Raw genomic sequence first — 18,751 nt, forward strand, 5'->3', positions numbered from 1 at the left:
AAGAAACTATGAATTAAATGTATCAAAACAACCAAGATCACTTTGTGATGGAGGGGTCTGTCTATGGGTTACTTAATCACACTCATTTTCCTATTTCATACGTTACAATGGATTCTGAGTCCCTTACAGGTTCATTATTATTACTACATAGTCAATCAAAATAAAGTATATCAAAAATAAGACACAGAAACCTATGTCTTCATTCTTCTTCAAATATGACTCTATTTGCCACAAATCTCAAATCTTAGCTAGTCTTTAATGAAAGGCTGAATAGATTCTACCTTCTTAAACTGTGTAATTAAATGGGGAGCGAGGGGGAGGGGTAGGGTCATGAAAAAGCTGGAAAAAGTAAAAGACTTCTAATTCTAAATATGCCAACAGTCCAAAATCTGTTCAAAATCAAAGTCATAATGAATGAGAGGTGTTTCTGATGGCCCTCACCTGTCTTGCATTTCTTGTGCAAGAGCAGGCTACATGTGGAAAAAGTTTAAGAAACTTTGGAGCAGACAACCTACTGCCCAATTTTCAAAGTTAGGAGATTAACTTTCTATCACTCTCATGCTCCAAACATCTTAATCTTAACTGATTCCTTTAAACAGCCATTTTGGGGTTAAACACGCATTTAAAGTTAACTTTTGCTTCCATACTTTAGATCTAACTTCCTTATCCTCTTTGGAGACTCACTCTTCTTGGCTCTTTTACGTTTACTAAGCATATTAACAGTAAATTGTCTTCTGTTTTCCTCCTATGCTACTTCTCAATTCACATGGTCACTACCTTCTCTTCATTTTTCAGATTTGTCTTTGTAACTTCTCCTAAGTTTCCTCTTCAACCCTGACTTACTCGTTAACTTAGCTGGTCAGTCTCAGAACCCAAATGGGCCTTCAGAAAGACAGTTACCAGCTGGAAAAATCAAGTGGGATTCACAATTTTTTTAAATACCTTAACAATTCCTTTTAAATACTGAACTTCACATGTGGGAATTCATCCCCTTAACAAAAAGCTCCGAGGTTGCATATTCCCCTTGTAAAACAGTTTAAGTCTTGGGATGCAAATAGTCTGCAAACCAGGACCCAGGAAATAACAGCATAGCAGGAAAGAATAGAAATGATGACAAATATGAGGCTTGCAAATACGCACTCAGAAAACCATAGGCTAAAACAGCTTAGTGTCCTCTACATGGGCGAAACAGAACAGGAGGCTTCAGGACTGTCAGGTGAAGGGTCCCGGCTCCCTACCAGTCTCTGCTCGTCTTGTACCCACTGAACGTTGATTTGCTAACTGTCCTTAACTTCTCTCTGGACTTAATGTCCTATAGACACATGCTGGCGTGGGTGGGATAACGATATTTACTGAATAAGTGGCCTGCCTGTGAGACCACTGATGGCTGCCAGAAGACCCCAAAGCTTGGACAGTGTGGTTGTCTCCTTACGGGTATGTCTCATTTTCTGCAACTGTCCCCTGCAGATGGAGGTCAAAGGTTCCAATAGGACTGACATTAGACATCTATGACTCTCTTTAGGGATAGGTGTGTGGGGACATTTTACTACCTAAAAATATATATTTTTTAAAAGTCAGAATTCTGTAGTTCACAATACTACTAAAAATACACATAATTTCTCATGCATACAATTCAACCATAACCTTGCGTTCTCTGTTTACAGTTCTCCAATTTAATTCGTACAAATCACTCCAAAATCTGCATTACAGAGCAAGTCCTCAAGTTCTCGAATCAAATTCCAATTCCTTCTAAGTTTTTTCAAACAGGGTTTTCAGACATTTCAATTTTGAGTCATCGATCACCTGCACATCTTCACATATGCCTTTTCCCTGTGAACCTAAATAATGTCATCAAAATTTAACTTTGCAAGCCAAAAATCATAATATTATCCTTTATTTCTCCCTCCCTAACCCTTTAACATCTGGTAAACAAGTACATTCATAAGAATATTTCTGGACTGTGTCCCTCACCTCTTACTCTTCAGAAAAAAGAGTAGTTCTGTAACCCCCTTTCCTCCATTATTTTTGCTAACTTAGATTACTGAGTGAGCCTCACGCCTGAGTGCAGTCCCACAGGTAATGTGGAACTTTGTGACCTTGGACTCCGGGCTCAACAGGACCCGGGAGCAGAGATCCTCTGCCTGCTTCCCCCAGTCTCCAGGGACCCAGAGGTCGTGCCCATAAGCCGCCTCCTGCTGGCAACAGATAATCTCCTCATTGGCCACCCTCCAGATCACATGCTACTTCTCTGGGAAGGGAGCATGAAATGAGCCCCCATAACCATGCCACCGGACTCCACTCCAGGCTGTTTTCACTCGGGGCGCCCCAGAGGGGGGCGGGTGAGAGCCCTCCCCACCCCAAGGGACCCAGCCCCGGCTGCCGACCTCCACTGTCCAACCGCCCCCATGCTCCAGGCCGCTGCCCACAGGCTCAGACTGAGCTTCACATACGAGTGAACATATTCCTGGACCGACATCCTAAGACACTCCCTACTCATTTTCCATACCTCTCGGAGAGCCTGGCAAGCTACGGAGGATATCCCGCCCGCACAGCAGAGCCTGGCAAGCTACCCGTGACGTATTCGATTTGCCAAAAACAGTAACAATAACATGCTCTTTGTGTTCCTGGAGTGAGCAGACGCCATTGGGCTACACTAGCACGCAACAGGGACGAATGGAGACGTTACTGGCGCCCGCCCGAGCAATCGGATAACAGTGATACAGTGACAGATTATTGCAATAACTGCCCCCGCTTATTTCTTTAATTTTTAATTCATATGCTAGTCCATTTAATAAATACAAATGTCCATGTCATTCCTAATTACATTTAATTTTTAATACTTTCCTAAGAATATACTTGCTTTGCATTCACATAATGCTTTCACATGAGTTTATCATCGGAGTAACCTTTTTTCTTTCAACTGAGCAAATGGGAAAACCAAATTTCAGAAGTGATGTGATGTCCCAAAATTCCTTAACACTACTGAATATGCAAAGCCTGCTCTCAATATATTCTCTAGCTTTGACACTAAAGTTCACTGCTTAACTTACAAATTTTCTTAGCTCCTGAAATCAGACTGAGTACATATTAATTCTAAATTTAGAAGTTTTCTGGGGGTGGGGAGAACGGGGAACACCGGTAATGCTCAGGGGTTACTCCTCCGCGTCCAAGGACTATTCCTGGCAGTGCTCAGGGACCGTATGGGAACGCTGGGATCAAACATGGGCAGGCTTGGTGGGCCAAGGGCAAACACTACCTGCTGAACTATCTCTCTGGCCCCCAAATTAGGAAATCTGTACGTGAGTAATGGACAAAAATTTGTTATAACTTTCTACTAGGAGCTAGAGAAGATATTTAAGATCAAAACCTTTAATTTTTTTTTCAAGTTTTGGGTCATATCCGGTGTTGCTCAGGGATTACTCCTGGCTCTGCACTTAGGAATTACTCTTGGCGACGCTTGAGGGTCTCTATGGGTCCTGGGGATTGAACTCAGGTTGGCCACATACAAAGGTCCAGCCCCTGTAGTATTAAAACCTTTAGATTGTTTATTACAGCAATAGAAATATATTAAAAAAACTCAACATGCAATCTATATACATGCTCTTTCATATTTATAGGTAATTAGTGAAAAGCTAAAGTCCCCGAGGAAACAACGAATTAAGATAGTAAAATACTGTGGCATTGAGATGGAAAAGCAAAGAGGTTTCTATTTAGAAAAAGGCAATTCACTTTGAGAAAAACGTAACTTTTTTGCGTATTTCAGGAACAAAGGAGGAAATAAGCTATCTAGACTTAGTGAAAGCACATGCTAGGGCCAGAGTCTCTTTGGGCATTTGGTCTGCTGGACTGACTACCAAAATGTGCTTGGAATTTAGGAAAGCGAGAGGAGAAATGCTGGGTAACATCTGAGTGGCAGAATGGGGCAAGATAAAATGATGCCTTTACAAGTCAACCTCAAGATTTTTTTTTAATCCTAGGCACAACAGGAAAATCACTGAAAGATTCTAAGAGGAAAAAGATATAACTGTTATTTCCTAAAGATCACTGGTAACATCTCACAGGAGTGTTGGGAAGATCAAATACATCAGTAATGTTTAGGAACCTGAGTCAATTTTATGACAGTTCTCAAACCCAATCTAGGTTTGAGAACTTTTAGACTAGCTTTGAGAACTTTTTAGTTCTACTCTAAGAACTGAAAAAATCAAGGGTTTTTGTTTGGTTGGTTTTTTCCTTGAAGGGGGTAGGAGTGAGAAAGTGGGACATATGAGTTTGAAAAATTAATGCTTTTATGTATACTAGAAGCAAATATAATGACGTGATTAGTAAACAGTCTTAGGTAAACAGGAATTCAAAAGCAGTATGAGGAAATGGGGAAATTCCATTAGCAAAATTTAGGAAACTATAGCGAAGGTATAGGGTTTGGGGCTTTTTTTTGCTGTTGTTATAAATAGCACATACGTTATTAATAGCACATATTTATGCTTTCAGATAAGCAGCTCCTGCTTTATTGCCTAATACAGACATTAATCAAAAGTTCACAAAAAAACCCTATCTGTTCTCTACAAAATCTACCTACATATGAAAATATTCAACTTTTACAACTAAGAAAACATATAAGAATTTCAGCCGAAAACAGGACAGAATACAACTTTGAAAAACTCATTTGTTTCTTGTGCAGCGCTAAGGCTCAAACTCCTGCCTCGCATATGCCAGGCATGTGCTCTACCAATGAGCTACATCTCCAGCCCGACAGAAAACATTCAATACCTCTAAGTTACAACAAGAACAACAAAAAAAGAATTCAGGAAGGCCAACTTAAGACTGTGAAAGAAACCTCACAGAAATGGTTAAAAAAAAGTCTGACTAATTACCTGGCAAGGATTTATACCCAGACTATATACAGAACATAGAAACTGTGTACAAAGGTTCTGAACATTTTGCCAAAATTTTCAATAGAAAATGACAATAGGGGGCTGGAGCGATAGCACAGAGGGTAGGGCACTTGTCTTGCATGTGGCCTACCTGAGTTCGATCCCCGGCATCCCATATGGTCCCCCAGGCATTGCCAGGAGTAATTCCTGAGTGCAGAGCCAAGAGTAACCCCTGGGCATCGCTGGGTGTGACCCAAAAAGCAAAAAAAAAAAAAAAAAAAAAAAAAAGACAATAGGCATATATGTAAAGATGTGCAACATTATTAATCATCAGGGAAATACATCAAAATCACACTGAGATAGTACTTCTCATCCACTAAGACAAAAACAATCAAAAAGACAGGCAGTAACAAGTGCTGCCAAGGATCTAGAGAAAGTGCAACCCTTGTATGTGTATACACTGATGGAGCAATATGAAATAGAGCAGCTGCTTTGGAATACCTATCAAATATGAAAACAAGAAAAAAATTAAAGAGGTTTACAGACTCCATGTGCTCCATTTTATGTTCAAGAGAAATCTGAATTTTATTACATCTACAGAAAAACTGGAACAAGAATATTCATAGCAGGATTATTTATAATAGTCAAATAAAATAAAAACAACCCAAATGGCCATCTACTGAGGAAAGGACAAGTTCTATGCAGCCATCAATGTAGTGGGATAGTATTTAGTGATTAAAAAGTGAGATAAATGACCTAACACAGATATAACCCCCAAGTCATTGTTAGACATGTAATCATACATATTGTGATCTCACTGTTAAGAAAAATCAAGAAAAGGCGAATTTTTAGAACAGAAAGTAGATTAGTATCTTCCCGAAACAGGCGAGCCTTGGAAGAAATTGGGGAGGGAAAACTCGTAAGCGTGGGCTCCGAGGAAAAATAAATATATTTAAAACTGACTGTGTGATGACTGTACAAGTCTGAACCTATCAAGACCCAGTAAATGTAGACTTTAAGTGGGCAAGTTATATATTATGTCAAATATATCAAAATAAGGCTATTATATTTAAAAATAGTGAAACAGCTATACAAGAATCTGGATGTAATTATTAAGGATGACTGCAGAGAAGAGTGAAGTTGTTTGTTTTCCGGGCCACATCCAGCAGTGCTCAGGGATCACTCCTAGGGTACTTGGGAGAGCTTATGTGGAGCTGGGGATTGCAGTACTGGGGTCAGCTGAGTGCAACACAAGTATCCTAACTTCTCTGGCTCGGAATTAGGTTTGATGTTAGGTAAAGAGACGTGGCCTTGCAGACCGAGGCTGTGCTTTGAATCCAAGACTACCCCACACAGTGTCTGATGATGACAGCATGGCCACTTATTCTCAGTACCACACAGTGTGTCATCTCCTCTGCACTAGGGTAAAGTGTGAGTACCCTGTGAAGTACCAAGCGTGCAACCCAGGTGAGTGCTGCAAGCAAAGTGAGAGACCCCTGATGAATATCACAGCTGAACTGTGCCATGCCAGCAACACAACCAAATGCCTGTGACCTATGTTCTTTCCATAGTGCAGGGGAAAGAAAAATATACATAAAAATAAAATTTAAAAATAAAACACCTTCTGGGCTGGAGCAACAGCGGCCGACCCAAGTTCGATTCCCAGCATCCCATATGGTCCCCTGAGCACCGCCAGGAGTAATTCCTGAGTGCAGAGCCAGGAGTAACCCCTATGCATTGCTGGGTGTGACTCCCCCCCAATAAAACAGCTGGGGGGCTGGGTGGCAGGAGGAACACTGGGGATACTGATGGTGGGAAATGTACACTAATGATGAGCACTGTTATGACTGAACCCGATCATGAACAGCTTTGTAACTGTGTATCTCATGGGAATACAATAAAAATATTCAAAACATTAAAAAATAACTAGAGGCTGATGAGATAGTACAGGGGCTAAGGCACTTACACTGCATGTGACTGATCCTGTCAATCATCTCCCAAACATAGGAACAATCCCTAAGCAGAGTCAGGGGGAAAAGCCCTGAGACAGCTGGGTGTGGCCCCCAAACAAACGCATGATGTTTTAAATATACTCAAAATAATACTAATACTGCTAAAGAGGCTAGAACAAGTAAATAAGTTGCAGTAACTGGTAACCACCAGCTGTATCAGAAAGACTGCTAAGACTACATTGTTAAGCCATGAAAATCCAGGAAATTGTATGGGGTTCCTCATACTGATGAAAATGGCATTTAACTAATAACAAAATCACTGTCATAATGACAAAGTCTGAAATGATTATTGATTCAAAAAATTGGTTAGTATGATTTTACCACCAAGAAGCGAGCAGTAGAGTGTGAAATGCAGTTTTCAGGTCAACTGCCCAGAGTGGCTCCTTTAGCAGAGGCCACATCTATGGCCTTATGAGCTTAACTCTGCACCAAAGTCACAAATCCAAAAGGTTCCAAATATCGCAAATGAGTGCTAGTTTATTTATTTATTTATTTTTAAAAAACAAACATAGTGACAAAATGAAACACAGTGTCACATCTCACTTGAGAACCAGTTTCTTCACTTGAGGTCCATGCAAATTTATGAGTATGTGATTAAAGATATCACTGTATCACTGTCATCAAGTTGCTCATCAATTTGCTCAAGCAGGCACCAGTAACGTCTCCACTGTGAGACTTGTTACTGTTTTTGGCATATCGAACACACCATGGGTAGCTTGCCGGGCTCTCCGAGAGGGGCGGAGGAATTAAACCTAGGTCGGCCTCGTGCAAGGCAAACGCCACTGTGCTATCGCTCTCTGAGAAATATAAACAATATATACATATATATAAACACTGTGCTATCGCCCATGAGAAATATAAACATATATACATATATATATCTGTAAATATATACAAACACAAACACACATATACTTGGTTTATCATACAAACATATCTGAATTATATTAATTTCCTATATGCAACTTAAATTATTAAATAGGATAAATTTTTTTTTTTGGCTTTTTGGGTCACACCCCATGATGCACAGGGGTTACTCCTGGCTCTGCACGCAGAAATTACTCCTGGCGGTGCTTGGGTGACCATATAGGATGCTGGGAATCGAACTTGGGTTGGCCTAGTGCAAGGCAAACACCCTACCCACTGTGCTCTCTCTCCAGCCCCATAAATTATTATTTTAAATTAAAAAATGGACACACTTAATTGAACTATTTTTCAGCATGTTTTTTTTCCAACATCTTCAAAACTAGTAGAATAAATACTAGAATAAATATCCTCAACAATAGACTATTAAAAGCCATCTGTATTTCTCACAGGGCAAATTATTTAAACTGAGAGTCCTGAATAAAATGATACGCCTATTTTTAAGAATCAGAGTAGCATCTCAATTTTTATTGATTCTGATGTTTTCTATTTTATTTTTTTGCTTCTTTATAATTCATACTTTCCTAATGATTATACTGTCTGGTACTCTCTACATATGCTGGTAACCAACAAGTTTATATTTACTCTCCAGATTTTTTGCCTTGCACGTGGCCAACCCGGGTTTGATTCCTCCTTCCCTCTCGGAGAGCCCGGCAAGCTACCGAGAGTATCCTGCCCGCATGGCAGAGCCTGGCAAGCTCCCGGTGGCACATTTGATATGCCAAAAACAGTCACAACAAGTCTCACCATGGAGACGTTACTGATGCCCGCTCAAGCAAATTGATGAATAATGGGACCAGAGTGCTACAGTACCTACTTCGAATTTTTTAACTCAGAATGTACAATATCAAGCTCCTAAGGTTTAATTCCCCAGGGATTACTCTTTCAGTCTTTTCTAACACAGAAAATGAAAACACCATTCTTCTCTTTGCTCAGATGAAAAAACTTGAATATCATCTTTGATTCTCTAAGAAAAGCAATCGTTAGCAGCAGGCTTGCAATCTGTTTGCCACCTTAACCTATCTGAGAAAGAGATGATCCTGTCAAACAACTTTATAGACATGTCAATGACAATCCTAGAAGATGTACAAATAGCATTCATAAGTGAGAGAATTGTTGCCTATGGATATTTTTAGCAGGATATGACTGGTCTGTCTAGAAGTGCTCATTTCAAAAAACCCATCTCAGGGGCTGGAGCGATAGCACAGAGGGTGGGGTGTTTGCCTTGCATGAGGCCAACCAGGGTTCGAATCCCAGCATCCCATATGGTCCCCTGAACGCCGCCGGGGGTAATCCCTGAGTGCAGAGCCAGGACTAACCCCTGTGCACTGCCGGGTGTGTGACCCAAAAAGCAAAAAAAAAAAAAAAAAAAAAAAAAACCCAAGAAACAAAAAAGAAAAACCAAATAAAAAAACCCACCTCAGCAACAAAACAAAAACTTGGAATTTAGTCATTCATAAGATATGGTCCCATACGATAATTTCATTCAAGAGACATAAAAAACGCTACTTTCTAACTCAAACTCATGTCTCTTGTGCAAGAAATGTACTGCAAATAATACTTAAAATTCTCAAGTTAAATTAGAATCAGAGTATGTCCTCATTCATGGAAAAGAGGTTAAAAAGGTTTCACATCTCTTTAAGGGAAGAGTGATTGAACTGTATTTAGCTACTACCTGTATACATGAATTCTTCGTAAATGATACTTGGTAGAGCTATAATCTACCCTGACTCTAGCTGGACAACATGACCCTACTTCTGACCGGACTCTCCATAACAGTTAGCATATCCTGCCAGATGTGCCTGCGTCACGTATCTGCTTTTCCACTTTCATTCAACCATCAAGTCTCCTGCACTCTACTATGAGATATATCTGATTAAACTGTTTGTCACCATGAAAATTTATTGTTACTACAAATCAAGACAAAATATCAGTTCTTCCTTACCACAATCACTGTCGAAATTGAATACATGCAAGGAATTGTCGCTAACCCTGTCAAGACTCTCTCTAAAACTTAAACTAACCTGACATCAGAGCCACTCCTGGGCTTGGTTCTGAGCCTAACTTTCTATCAGAAAGTAACTGCTCTCTCCTCTACTTTTTTTTTGGGGGGGATGGGAGGACTCCAAAGGAGATCTCACTGTGCTCAGGTATCCTAGGAGCCAGTCCACATTGCTCTCAGCCAGGCTATTCAGGCCTGAAGGTTCAGCGCCCAAACCATCATGAGGCCGTGGGTGACCAAGGCCATCCTGGGGATGCTCAGGGGCCCACATGGTGCCCGGGATCAAACTCAGGGTTCTACACGGGTGGATGCACTCTAGCCCTCGGAGCCACTTCCCTGGCCCAGTAAGCCCTTTCTGTGACTCCTCTGTCAAGTTATTTTCCCAAACAGTAAGAAATTATCACACTAATGTACTACATATATCTGGGTCCTCTCAAGGCTAGGAAGGAAGAAGCAGGCACGGGAACACTTTGCACTCTCCTCGTGGAGAAGAAAGTCACTGCCCTTTCTTCAGTTAAGAGTCCGCCTGCAAGGGAATGGAGCGAGAGCACAGCGGGTAGGGCGTTGGCCTTGCATGCGGCTGACCCAGGTTCAATTCCCAGCATCCCATATGGTCCCCTGAGCACCACCACGAGTAATTCCTGAGTGCAGGGCCAGGAGTAACCCCTGTACATCACAGGGTGTCCCCCACAAAAAAAGAAAAATTAAAGAAGATTCTGCCTGTAGGTTAATGGTAGACAAGAGGGGTTTCTGGTCTTATCTGAATTTAGCTTTTTGTACATTTTATTTTAAGCAATGTGGTATCTGTTGGTATGGTTTAATACAGTATCACACCCTCCACCAGTGTCCATCTCCCAGCGTCCCCGCGCCCATGGTTAGCTTCTGAGCGGAAAGGAACCAGTTTCTTTTTTCTTTTTGCTTTTTGGGTCACACCCAGCGATGCTCAGGGGTTACTCCTGGCTTTGCACTCAGGAACTACTCCTGGCGGTGCTTGGGGGACCATATGGGATGCTGGGGATCGAACCCGGGTCGGCCGCGTGCAAGGCAAACGCCCTACCCGCTGTGCTATCGCTCCGGCCCCAGGAACCAGTTTCTATTTCCTCTGTGCCTCTGAGTTTCTGATTCCTTATATCCCACAAGTCACAGAGATCATTTTTGTGAACTGACTTCTCCTTTTTTTAAAAAATTGAATCACCGTGAGAACAGTTATAAAGCTTTCCCGTCTAAGTCTCAGTCACACAATGATCAAACACCCATCCCTCACCAGTGCACACCCTCCCCCTCCAAGAACCCCAGTATAAAACTCCCCCTGCCTATGTGGCAGATGATTTTAACTTACTCTCTCTCCACTTTGATCACATTCATATTTTGACAAAAGATCCACCATTATTATTTGAAATTTTCCCCAACATTTAGACCTGCCGAAAAGGCATCATTAGATAATTTGTTTTCTATTGCTGATATGACTTCTTGAGGAGCCATTCATGACTGTTCCCTCAAATATGTTACTTTAATCTGTAACAACAACAACAAAAAACAAAACCTGCTACCACTCTTTTGCTGGCTTCTTTAATGGTGACTTCTGTGTAAACTGGAAAGAAAATATATTCCCTGAATTAAGAAATTAAAAGAGGAGTCTGAGAAATGAAGGGAATAAACATAAGATATAAAAAGTAACTTATGAAAAATAAAGAAATGAAAACTAAAGATACAAGTGGTATTTCCTAGTGAAGGAAAAAAAAACAAATGTTACAATTTTCTATTTGCCACCAAGTGGGGGAGGGAGGAGGGCAGTTAAGACAGAGAAGGGATCACTGTGACAATGACAGCTGGAAAAGATCACTCTGGAGAAGGACTAAGTGCTGAAAGGAGATAGAGGGATATGCATAATGACCTGTCAATACTGCACTGCAAACCATAATGCTCAAAGGGGCGGGCAGGAGAGGGAGGGAGGGAGGGAGGGAGGAAACGTGTCTGCCATAGAGGCAGGCTGGGGTGGGTGACGGGTGGGAAATGTGCACTGATGAAGGGATGGTGTTGGAACATTGTATGACTGAAACTAAATCATGAATAACTTTGTAACTGTGTCCCTCACCGTGAGTCAATATATGAAAATAAATTTTAATTAATTAAATTTTCTATGGGCAGACCATGAAGAGAAATTCCCATGGCTTAATAAGATACTATTTTGATTACAGTTGTGTAATGACAGCATTCAAGTATTAATACTAAGGGAGTATTGAGAGTATCTACTACTTTTAAATGATAAACCAGATATCTGAACCAGTCCTGAAGTCATCAAGAGTGTAAAATGAGTAAGTAGGCATTTATTTTGAAAGCCACTTAAAATATAATGTTTACCAGTGGTATCATTATCACCTGTGAAACACATGCTAATTAACTGACCTCTCAGAGTTTAGAATTCTCGTCTGTACACTAAGGAAAAATATGTAGACTCTGATTCTTGTTTGTATTCAAATTAGATGTGTAAATACTTTTACTATTGAAGGAATGATTTTTCACCTTCCCCATATCAACCATCCAAAATCTGATGATCTGAAATTACTTCTTTCAATAACCACCGTTATTTATTATTTTTGGTCACAGCCGGTGGTGGTCAGGTTTTACTTATGTCTGTTGTTCAGAGACACTCCTGGCAGCGTTTGGGGTGCCAGGAATCAAACCAGGTAGGCTATATGCTAAAACACAGGTCTAACCACTGAACTGTCACTTGAGCTTCTCAATAACCGTAGTTACTTAAGGAGGATTCTCCAGGAAAGGAAAAGAAAAACCACTCTAAACTCATCAAGAATACATCCAGTGATTAAGACGGTACAATGGACTGCTCTACTGGCAGCCGTGCTACTCAAGCCATCATTCTCCAGGAAGAATAAGATTCTATGACTATGCCTATGCTGTCATCTGTCCTTTGGGGGTGGGAGGAGAGACCTCGAAGTAGTGCCTACGCAGCCCAGGTGCCCAGTGGTGCCGTGCAGCATGGGCAGCTGCACTATGCTGCCTGGCCCAGCAGTGCCGAGGCCCACTCAGGCCCATCCCGACTGTGTGCCAGGGGCCCGCAGTGCTGGGAGCAGAGTTGACCCCCCGGCATCTGATCCAGCCCTCGGAGCTGCCTGCTCAGCTCCACCTGCCACTGGTGCCGTTTCAAAGGTGTCTGTTTGGGGGCCACATCTGTCTGTGGGGCACTCCTGGCAGGCTTAGGGGATTTACGCCGGGGCCTGAACCTGGGTCGGCCGTGTGCAAGGCCAGCACCCTACCAGCTGTGGTATCTCTCGGGCCACCTCGAACACTCTTGCCTTTGAAAACCCACCGTTAAGTCTGTTTCTTTTGAGAAAAATCATTAAGTATGAAATGTAAGTAACATGTTTATACCTGCGTTTTCTGGAACGGGCTGCTTCTATAAATTCATAATCCCACAAGAGTTCAATGCATTTGAAGCTTATTGTAAGTCAATACTTTAAAAATAAGAATTGGAGATAGCACAGGAGATAAGGCTGTTGCCTTGCGTGCGGTTGCTGTGATTCTATCCCTGACACCATAGAGTCCTTCCTGAGCACAGAGCTAGAAATAGTCCCTGAGCACAATCTGGTGCCCTCCTCCTTCCCAAAATGCTGAAATATGGAAAAAAAAAATTCAACAAGCTCTTATAGGATATTTTATATCTTCTTGATGTATTATTTCTGTAAAAGTATCCAGGAGGTGGGATTAAGGTCTCTAATAAAAGGACTGAATTAACTGGAGTCCTGTATTGCAAACAGTAATGCACAACTGGGAGGGAGGGAGGGAGGGAGGGAGGGGGAGGGAAGGGCAGGAAAAGGGGAGAGGGGGAGAGAAGAGAGAGAGAGGAGGAGAGAGAGATACAGAGAGAGAATGGACAGAGGAAAGCTGGGGACATTGGTGGTGGGAAATGTACACGGGTGAAGAGACAGGTGTTGGAACATTCTACGACAAAAACCCAATCATGACCAACTTTGTAGCTGTGTATCTCATGGTGATTAGATTTAAAAAATAAATAAATAAATGAAAATAAATTCCCGGGACTGGGTAGGGACTGGGTAGTGTTTGCCTCGCAAGTGGCCAACTGGGTTCAGTTCCTGGCACTCCCTACGGTCAGGTCCTGCCAGGAGAGATCCCGGGGCCCGGAGCAAGGAGTCAGCACTGGCACCCCTGGGTATGACCCCACACAAACAAACAAAACGGGTAATTACTGATAAACAATTTGAAACCTTAACAAATGACTTCTGTTTCTTTTTTCCTTTTGAATAAAAAAGTCGTTTGTTCTCTCTATAGTTAACCAAATATTGATTTTTGGGGGGAGGGAGGGTGCCCAGGGCTGCTCAGGGGTTACTCCTGGCTCTGTACTCAAGAATCACTGAATATATTCTTTATGAGCGTAGAGTGATTTTCCCCCTTTCTTTGAGAATCACTCCTAAAATAACCATGGTCATTGAGAAGCTCAATTCCTTGTCAATTTCCTCAAAATGTCACATATATTTTAATTGACTGTAAATAGAAATCCAAGTTTTTCTCTGAAGTTACCATAAATCAACAATTAGCATAATGCGTAACAATTTCAATAGAAATCAAACAAAATACACAAAATTTAATTTCTTATTTAGCTATGACCACTGTACACCACTGAACATATATGCACACTTAAATTAGTGAAAGCGAAAGGTCAATGGATTAAAAATGGGGGTGGGGAAGCAGCAGTGATTCTTTCTGATCATTTGTAGTTACCTATTTACTCATAATAGATCTATTTTAAAAGAAATCCTGGAAGAGATCATTCTGTAATCAACACCTATTTTCTGTAATTCATTTAACTATCATCTCTTAGAGAGGTTTTTATCATCTCTGAATTACATGAAAGGTTTTTAAAACAAATCCTTTTGTCTCATCAGGAGAAACCATCACGGATCTAAATAATTATCTTTTGTTCTTCCTAAATTATTTTATTTCCCTTCTCCCTTTTCTATAGCTCCTATAGTATAGGAGTCTTAGGGTTTTCTGAATCTCTCCTTGGAGTCAACTACAAAGTCACAAGAAACATGAAGATATTTTACTTATTCTAATGCAGATAGAAGTACTTTTATCCTTCACCTTCAAACAAAGTATAATACAAACTCCTACATCAACTTTTACTGTCACTATACAGTCTAGTCATAAATTTTTTCTCCTCAGACGGAACATTTTTATTTCTAGGAAATCAATTTGCATATAAATATCACTGACTACAAATAAGCATAAATTCTAGTACTTGTGCAGAATTAAATGTATCTTTACTTATTGAGGTAGCAGTTAACAGATTATGATGACCGGGTCCTTATCAACTCAAAGTTCTCACCATCCGAATTAATAACATTTATTCAATTCAATGCATTTAACTAAACTAAGTCAGTATTACACTTTCAAAAAACAAACCTAGGGAAAATTGCCATTTTTCTCCCCTTTATTTAAACACTGTGGTTTACAAAGTTGTTCATGATGCATTTGTTGTAGGCACTCAATATTCCAACACTAATCCCACCACCACTGGCCTCAATTCCCAGTAATGCCCCCAGGCCTGCCCCAATCTCCAATTTCGAAGTAATACTGTAATTATAAAATAACTGAGGAATGGCCCAAATACTCATGACTAAGCCAAAAAGACCTTAAGAAGAAAAATCATCTTTTGACTGAATTCAAAAAAATATTAAATCTGAATGTTATCAAACTTGTACTTAATGAAATTATCTTCCTCCAAACACAGAATCAAACTCTTGCTCTATGCTATTTCCTTTTCTGATAGTATCAGGTGATAAAAGTAAAGTAAAGTGGTTTACACAACAACCAAACCTATTTCTCTAACTTCCAGTATCTTATGGCAATCTCGCTCCTCTATTTTTTCCCTTTAAGAGGGAAAAACTGATGTGAGGATAAAAACTTGCATTCTGCTGTTGCTAAATGTTAAGAGTTTCATTTTCCTTTTCCTGAAAGTGAAAACAAGTAACTCAAATGTCTGGGCTTCCTGTGTTCTTTAAAATCTTTCAAGTAATTTGCAGTAACTATGTCAAAAAGCATAAATATTTTATTCGAAAATTTGAAAGTTTAGTGCAGTACGTATTTTGCTCCTATCTATAGTGTCAACACCATTATACCAACTTAATATTCCACAACCATGACATTAAATAGAAGATACTGCCATAGTGAAAACACATATTCTACTTAAGGAGTTCTTAAGGGCAATAACAGACTCAGTGTATCAAGAATTTTCACACAATGTTTAACAAAGAACAGGAATAAGCAAGGATTTATTCCATCTTTTAACCATCCCCAGAGCAAGATAAACCTTGCTGTCTGTCCTGGGAAATGTTCGATTTCCCCTGAGTAATGATCATCCTAGAAACACTGATGTGAACAATTATTTTATTAAATCATCCTAAGGTTTGATTTTCAACACAACAAGTAAATGTTTACAAACTTAGGAACTGTTATCGTATAAACAGAATATGCAGCAAGAACAAAATAAGGAAAGGGTGCCAAGACTTGGATCAAAGTACTTAAATTCAAATTCCAAAGCCTGCCATGAAATGGCACTGAAATTGATCCGACTACCACAGCATTTTTTATCAGAACTAAAACGGCGAGAAGCCCAAACCATGTCACCGCACTATATATTTTTTAATTTTTCCGTTTATTTCATGCGATTATGAGCCTCCTATCACGCAACTCCCTCCCACTCCACAGCGGAAACTGCCGAGCCATAAAGATACAAATTAACTTTCCTCCAAGCCCTCGGGCCAAGGAAGGGGTGCTACAGCGACCAGGTCTAAAAAATCTGTCAACTCTCCAAGCCGTACTCTGGGAAATGGGCACGGGATGATGCAAAGGGGGTTTGAGGGGGGGGGGGATCAATCTGTAATTGACAGACCAGTAGGAACGGTTGACCCCAGCCAGCCACAAGTCATTTTTATAATTTTTTTAAAAAATCCATCCATCCATCAAAGACACCATCTTCTTCCCAACAAGCAGCTCCCTCTCTTGCTCCCTTTTGCAGGAACACGGCTGCATACTTCCCGCCCGCTCGCCACTACCAGGCTCTCGCCGCCCGAGGTCGGAAGCCCTCGCGGGCGGCCCGCGGCGTCCCCCAAGCGTGTTCCCGGGCCCGGGCTATCAGCCGGCGCCTGGAGCAGCGGCGCGGGCGGGTGGGCGGGAGGCTGGGTGGGCGTGGGGGGGGCTTATCTACTTTCTGCAGGCCCCGGGTCCCCTTGACACGGGCGGGGAGGGCTGCACGGCTACCCGGCCTCCCCCTCCCACCGCACCCCACCCCACCCCACCCCACCCCGAAGCTCGGGGACCACGTGGTGCCAAGGCACAGCAGCCCCAGTCGCCTCTTTTTTAAAAAAAAAAAAAATTTTTTCTTCTCCCCCCCCCGCCCCGCCTCCACATCCTTCGGACTAGGAAACTGGAAAACGGGGGGCGGGGAGGGGGGCGTGCTTCCCCGGCGCCCGCGTGGGGGGCCCCCCGCGCGCACCCGCCGCCCCAAGCCCGCGGCCGGCCTGCCGGGGGCAGCCGCGCGGCCCGCAGGGTCCTGGGGGGGGGCTCGGCCGCCCGGCGGGGCGGGCGGGGGGCGCCCCGGGGAAGCCCCGGGGGGGTTTAAAGGGGGGGCGGGAGGCCGACCTGTCAAAACAAACGGCGCCGCTCCACGCCTCAGCCGCCGTCCTCTCCTCCTCCTCCTCCTCCTCCTCCGCCGCCGCCGCCGCCTCCGGGAAGGCCCGAGGTGGGAGCGGCACGACGGGAGGGCGGCGGGCAGGGGGAGCAGCCGCCGCGCCGCCGCGACCCCCGGCCCGGCCCGCGCGGCCCCCCCAGCTGGGCCCCGGCACCGCGGCCCGGACCCTCCCGCCCGGCGCGGCGGCCCCCGAACCTGCCCGCACCTGTCACCGGCCCGCTGCTCCCGCCCGCCCTCCTCCCGCCCGCCCCCCGCCCCCCGCCGCCGCCGCCGCCGCCGCGACCCCGGCCCCTCACCAGGTGTCCCCCTTCCGGAGCGAGATTTTGAGCAGCGTCGCGATGTCAGAACGCTGGATGTCCAGATCCACCGCTCCGCCTTCCGCCATCTTCCCCCACTAGCGGCGGCGGCGGCGGCGGCGGCGGCGGCACGCCCCGGAGCATGCTGGGAATGGCGTCCCGCAAGCCCCGCCCCCCCGGCGGGCCGGAAGAAACCAAGAGACGCGGTAGCGCGGGGGGGAGGGAAGCCGCGCCTCGGGCCCGGACGCGGCCCCCGGGGCGGGCGGAGGGCGACGGGCGCGGCCGGTCGCCCCGGCGGAGGTCCCCCCGCGTGCCGCCTCCCGTGGCGGCGGCCGCGGGCCCGGGGCCGCCCGGGGGTCGCGCCCCCCCGTGGGGCTGCCGTCCTCCCGGGCTGGCGCGCGGTGCCCCGGCCCGGCGCCCGGCCCCGCCCCCTTTCCCACCGGTGCCTGGAAACCCTTATTTGCGCATTCACGCGCGGGCGCGCGCGGGTGGGTGGGGTGGGCCCGGCTGCGCGCTGGAAGGAGGAGGCTTCGCAGCTGCCCGGAGCTGATCTGATCTGGGGGTGGCCAGACGCAGAACCCAAACTCGGGGAGTGCTGGCCCAAACAAAGAACGCTCCTTGCACCCAGACGCTTTGCTCGGTCCTTCCCGGGCCCCTTCCCTGGCTTCTGTTCCTGGATGGAGGTGGAGACCGTCTAGAGGCTCTTTGTGACGCCTCCCAGGCACACCCAGCCAGCTAAACTGCAGTAAAAAAAAAATTAAAAATTATATATATACCTATATATATAGACAAATATATATATGTGTGTTCCAGTTCTTCAGCGAATAGGGCTGTGAAATAGGTATCGAATTATGCCACGCACTAAAGAGGAAGGAAAAAACGTGCAAGTCCTGTTTTGCTCAATGTCATGAAGTCCA

General features: G+C 43.8%; 1 protein-coding gene across 3 annotated transcripts in view; it reads right to left on the reverse strand.

The window, feature by feature from the left end:
* USP15 (ubiquitin specific peptidase 15) overlaps positions 1 to 17,962 on the reverse strand; it is a 120,183-nt gene extending 102,221 nt beyond the window's left edge. For all 3 annotated transcript variants that reach the window (XR_008628520.1, XM_055126500.1, XM_055126503.1), the window contains exon 1: positions 17,835 to 17,962. Coding sequence is in view for 2 of the 3 variants with exons in the window: in XM_055126500.1 (XP_054982475.1) it covers positions 17,835 to 17,923 (89 nt within the window). In the remaining variant the exon portion in view is untranslated. The remainder of the gene's footprint in view (positions 1 to 17,834) is intronic.
* Between the last annotated feature and the right edge of the window lie 789 nt (positions 17,963 to 18,751).

The sequence above is a fragment of the Sorex araneus genome, chromosome 2, assembly GCF_027595985.1.
Source record: "Sorex araneus isolate mSorAra2 chromosome 2, mSorAra2.pri, whole genome shotgun sequence".
NCBI classification, from domain to species: Eukaryota; Metazoa; Chordata; class Mammalia; order Eulipotyphla; family Soricidae; genus Sorex; species Sorex araneus.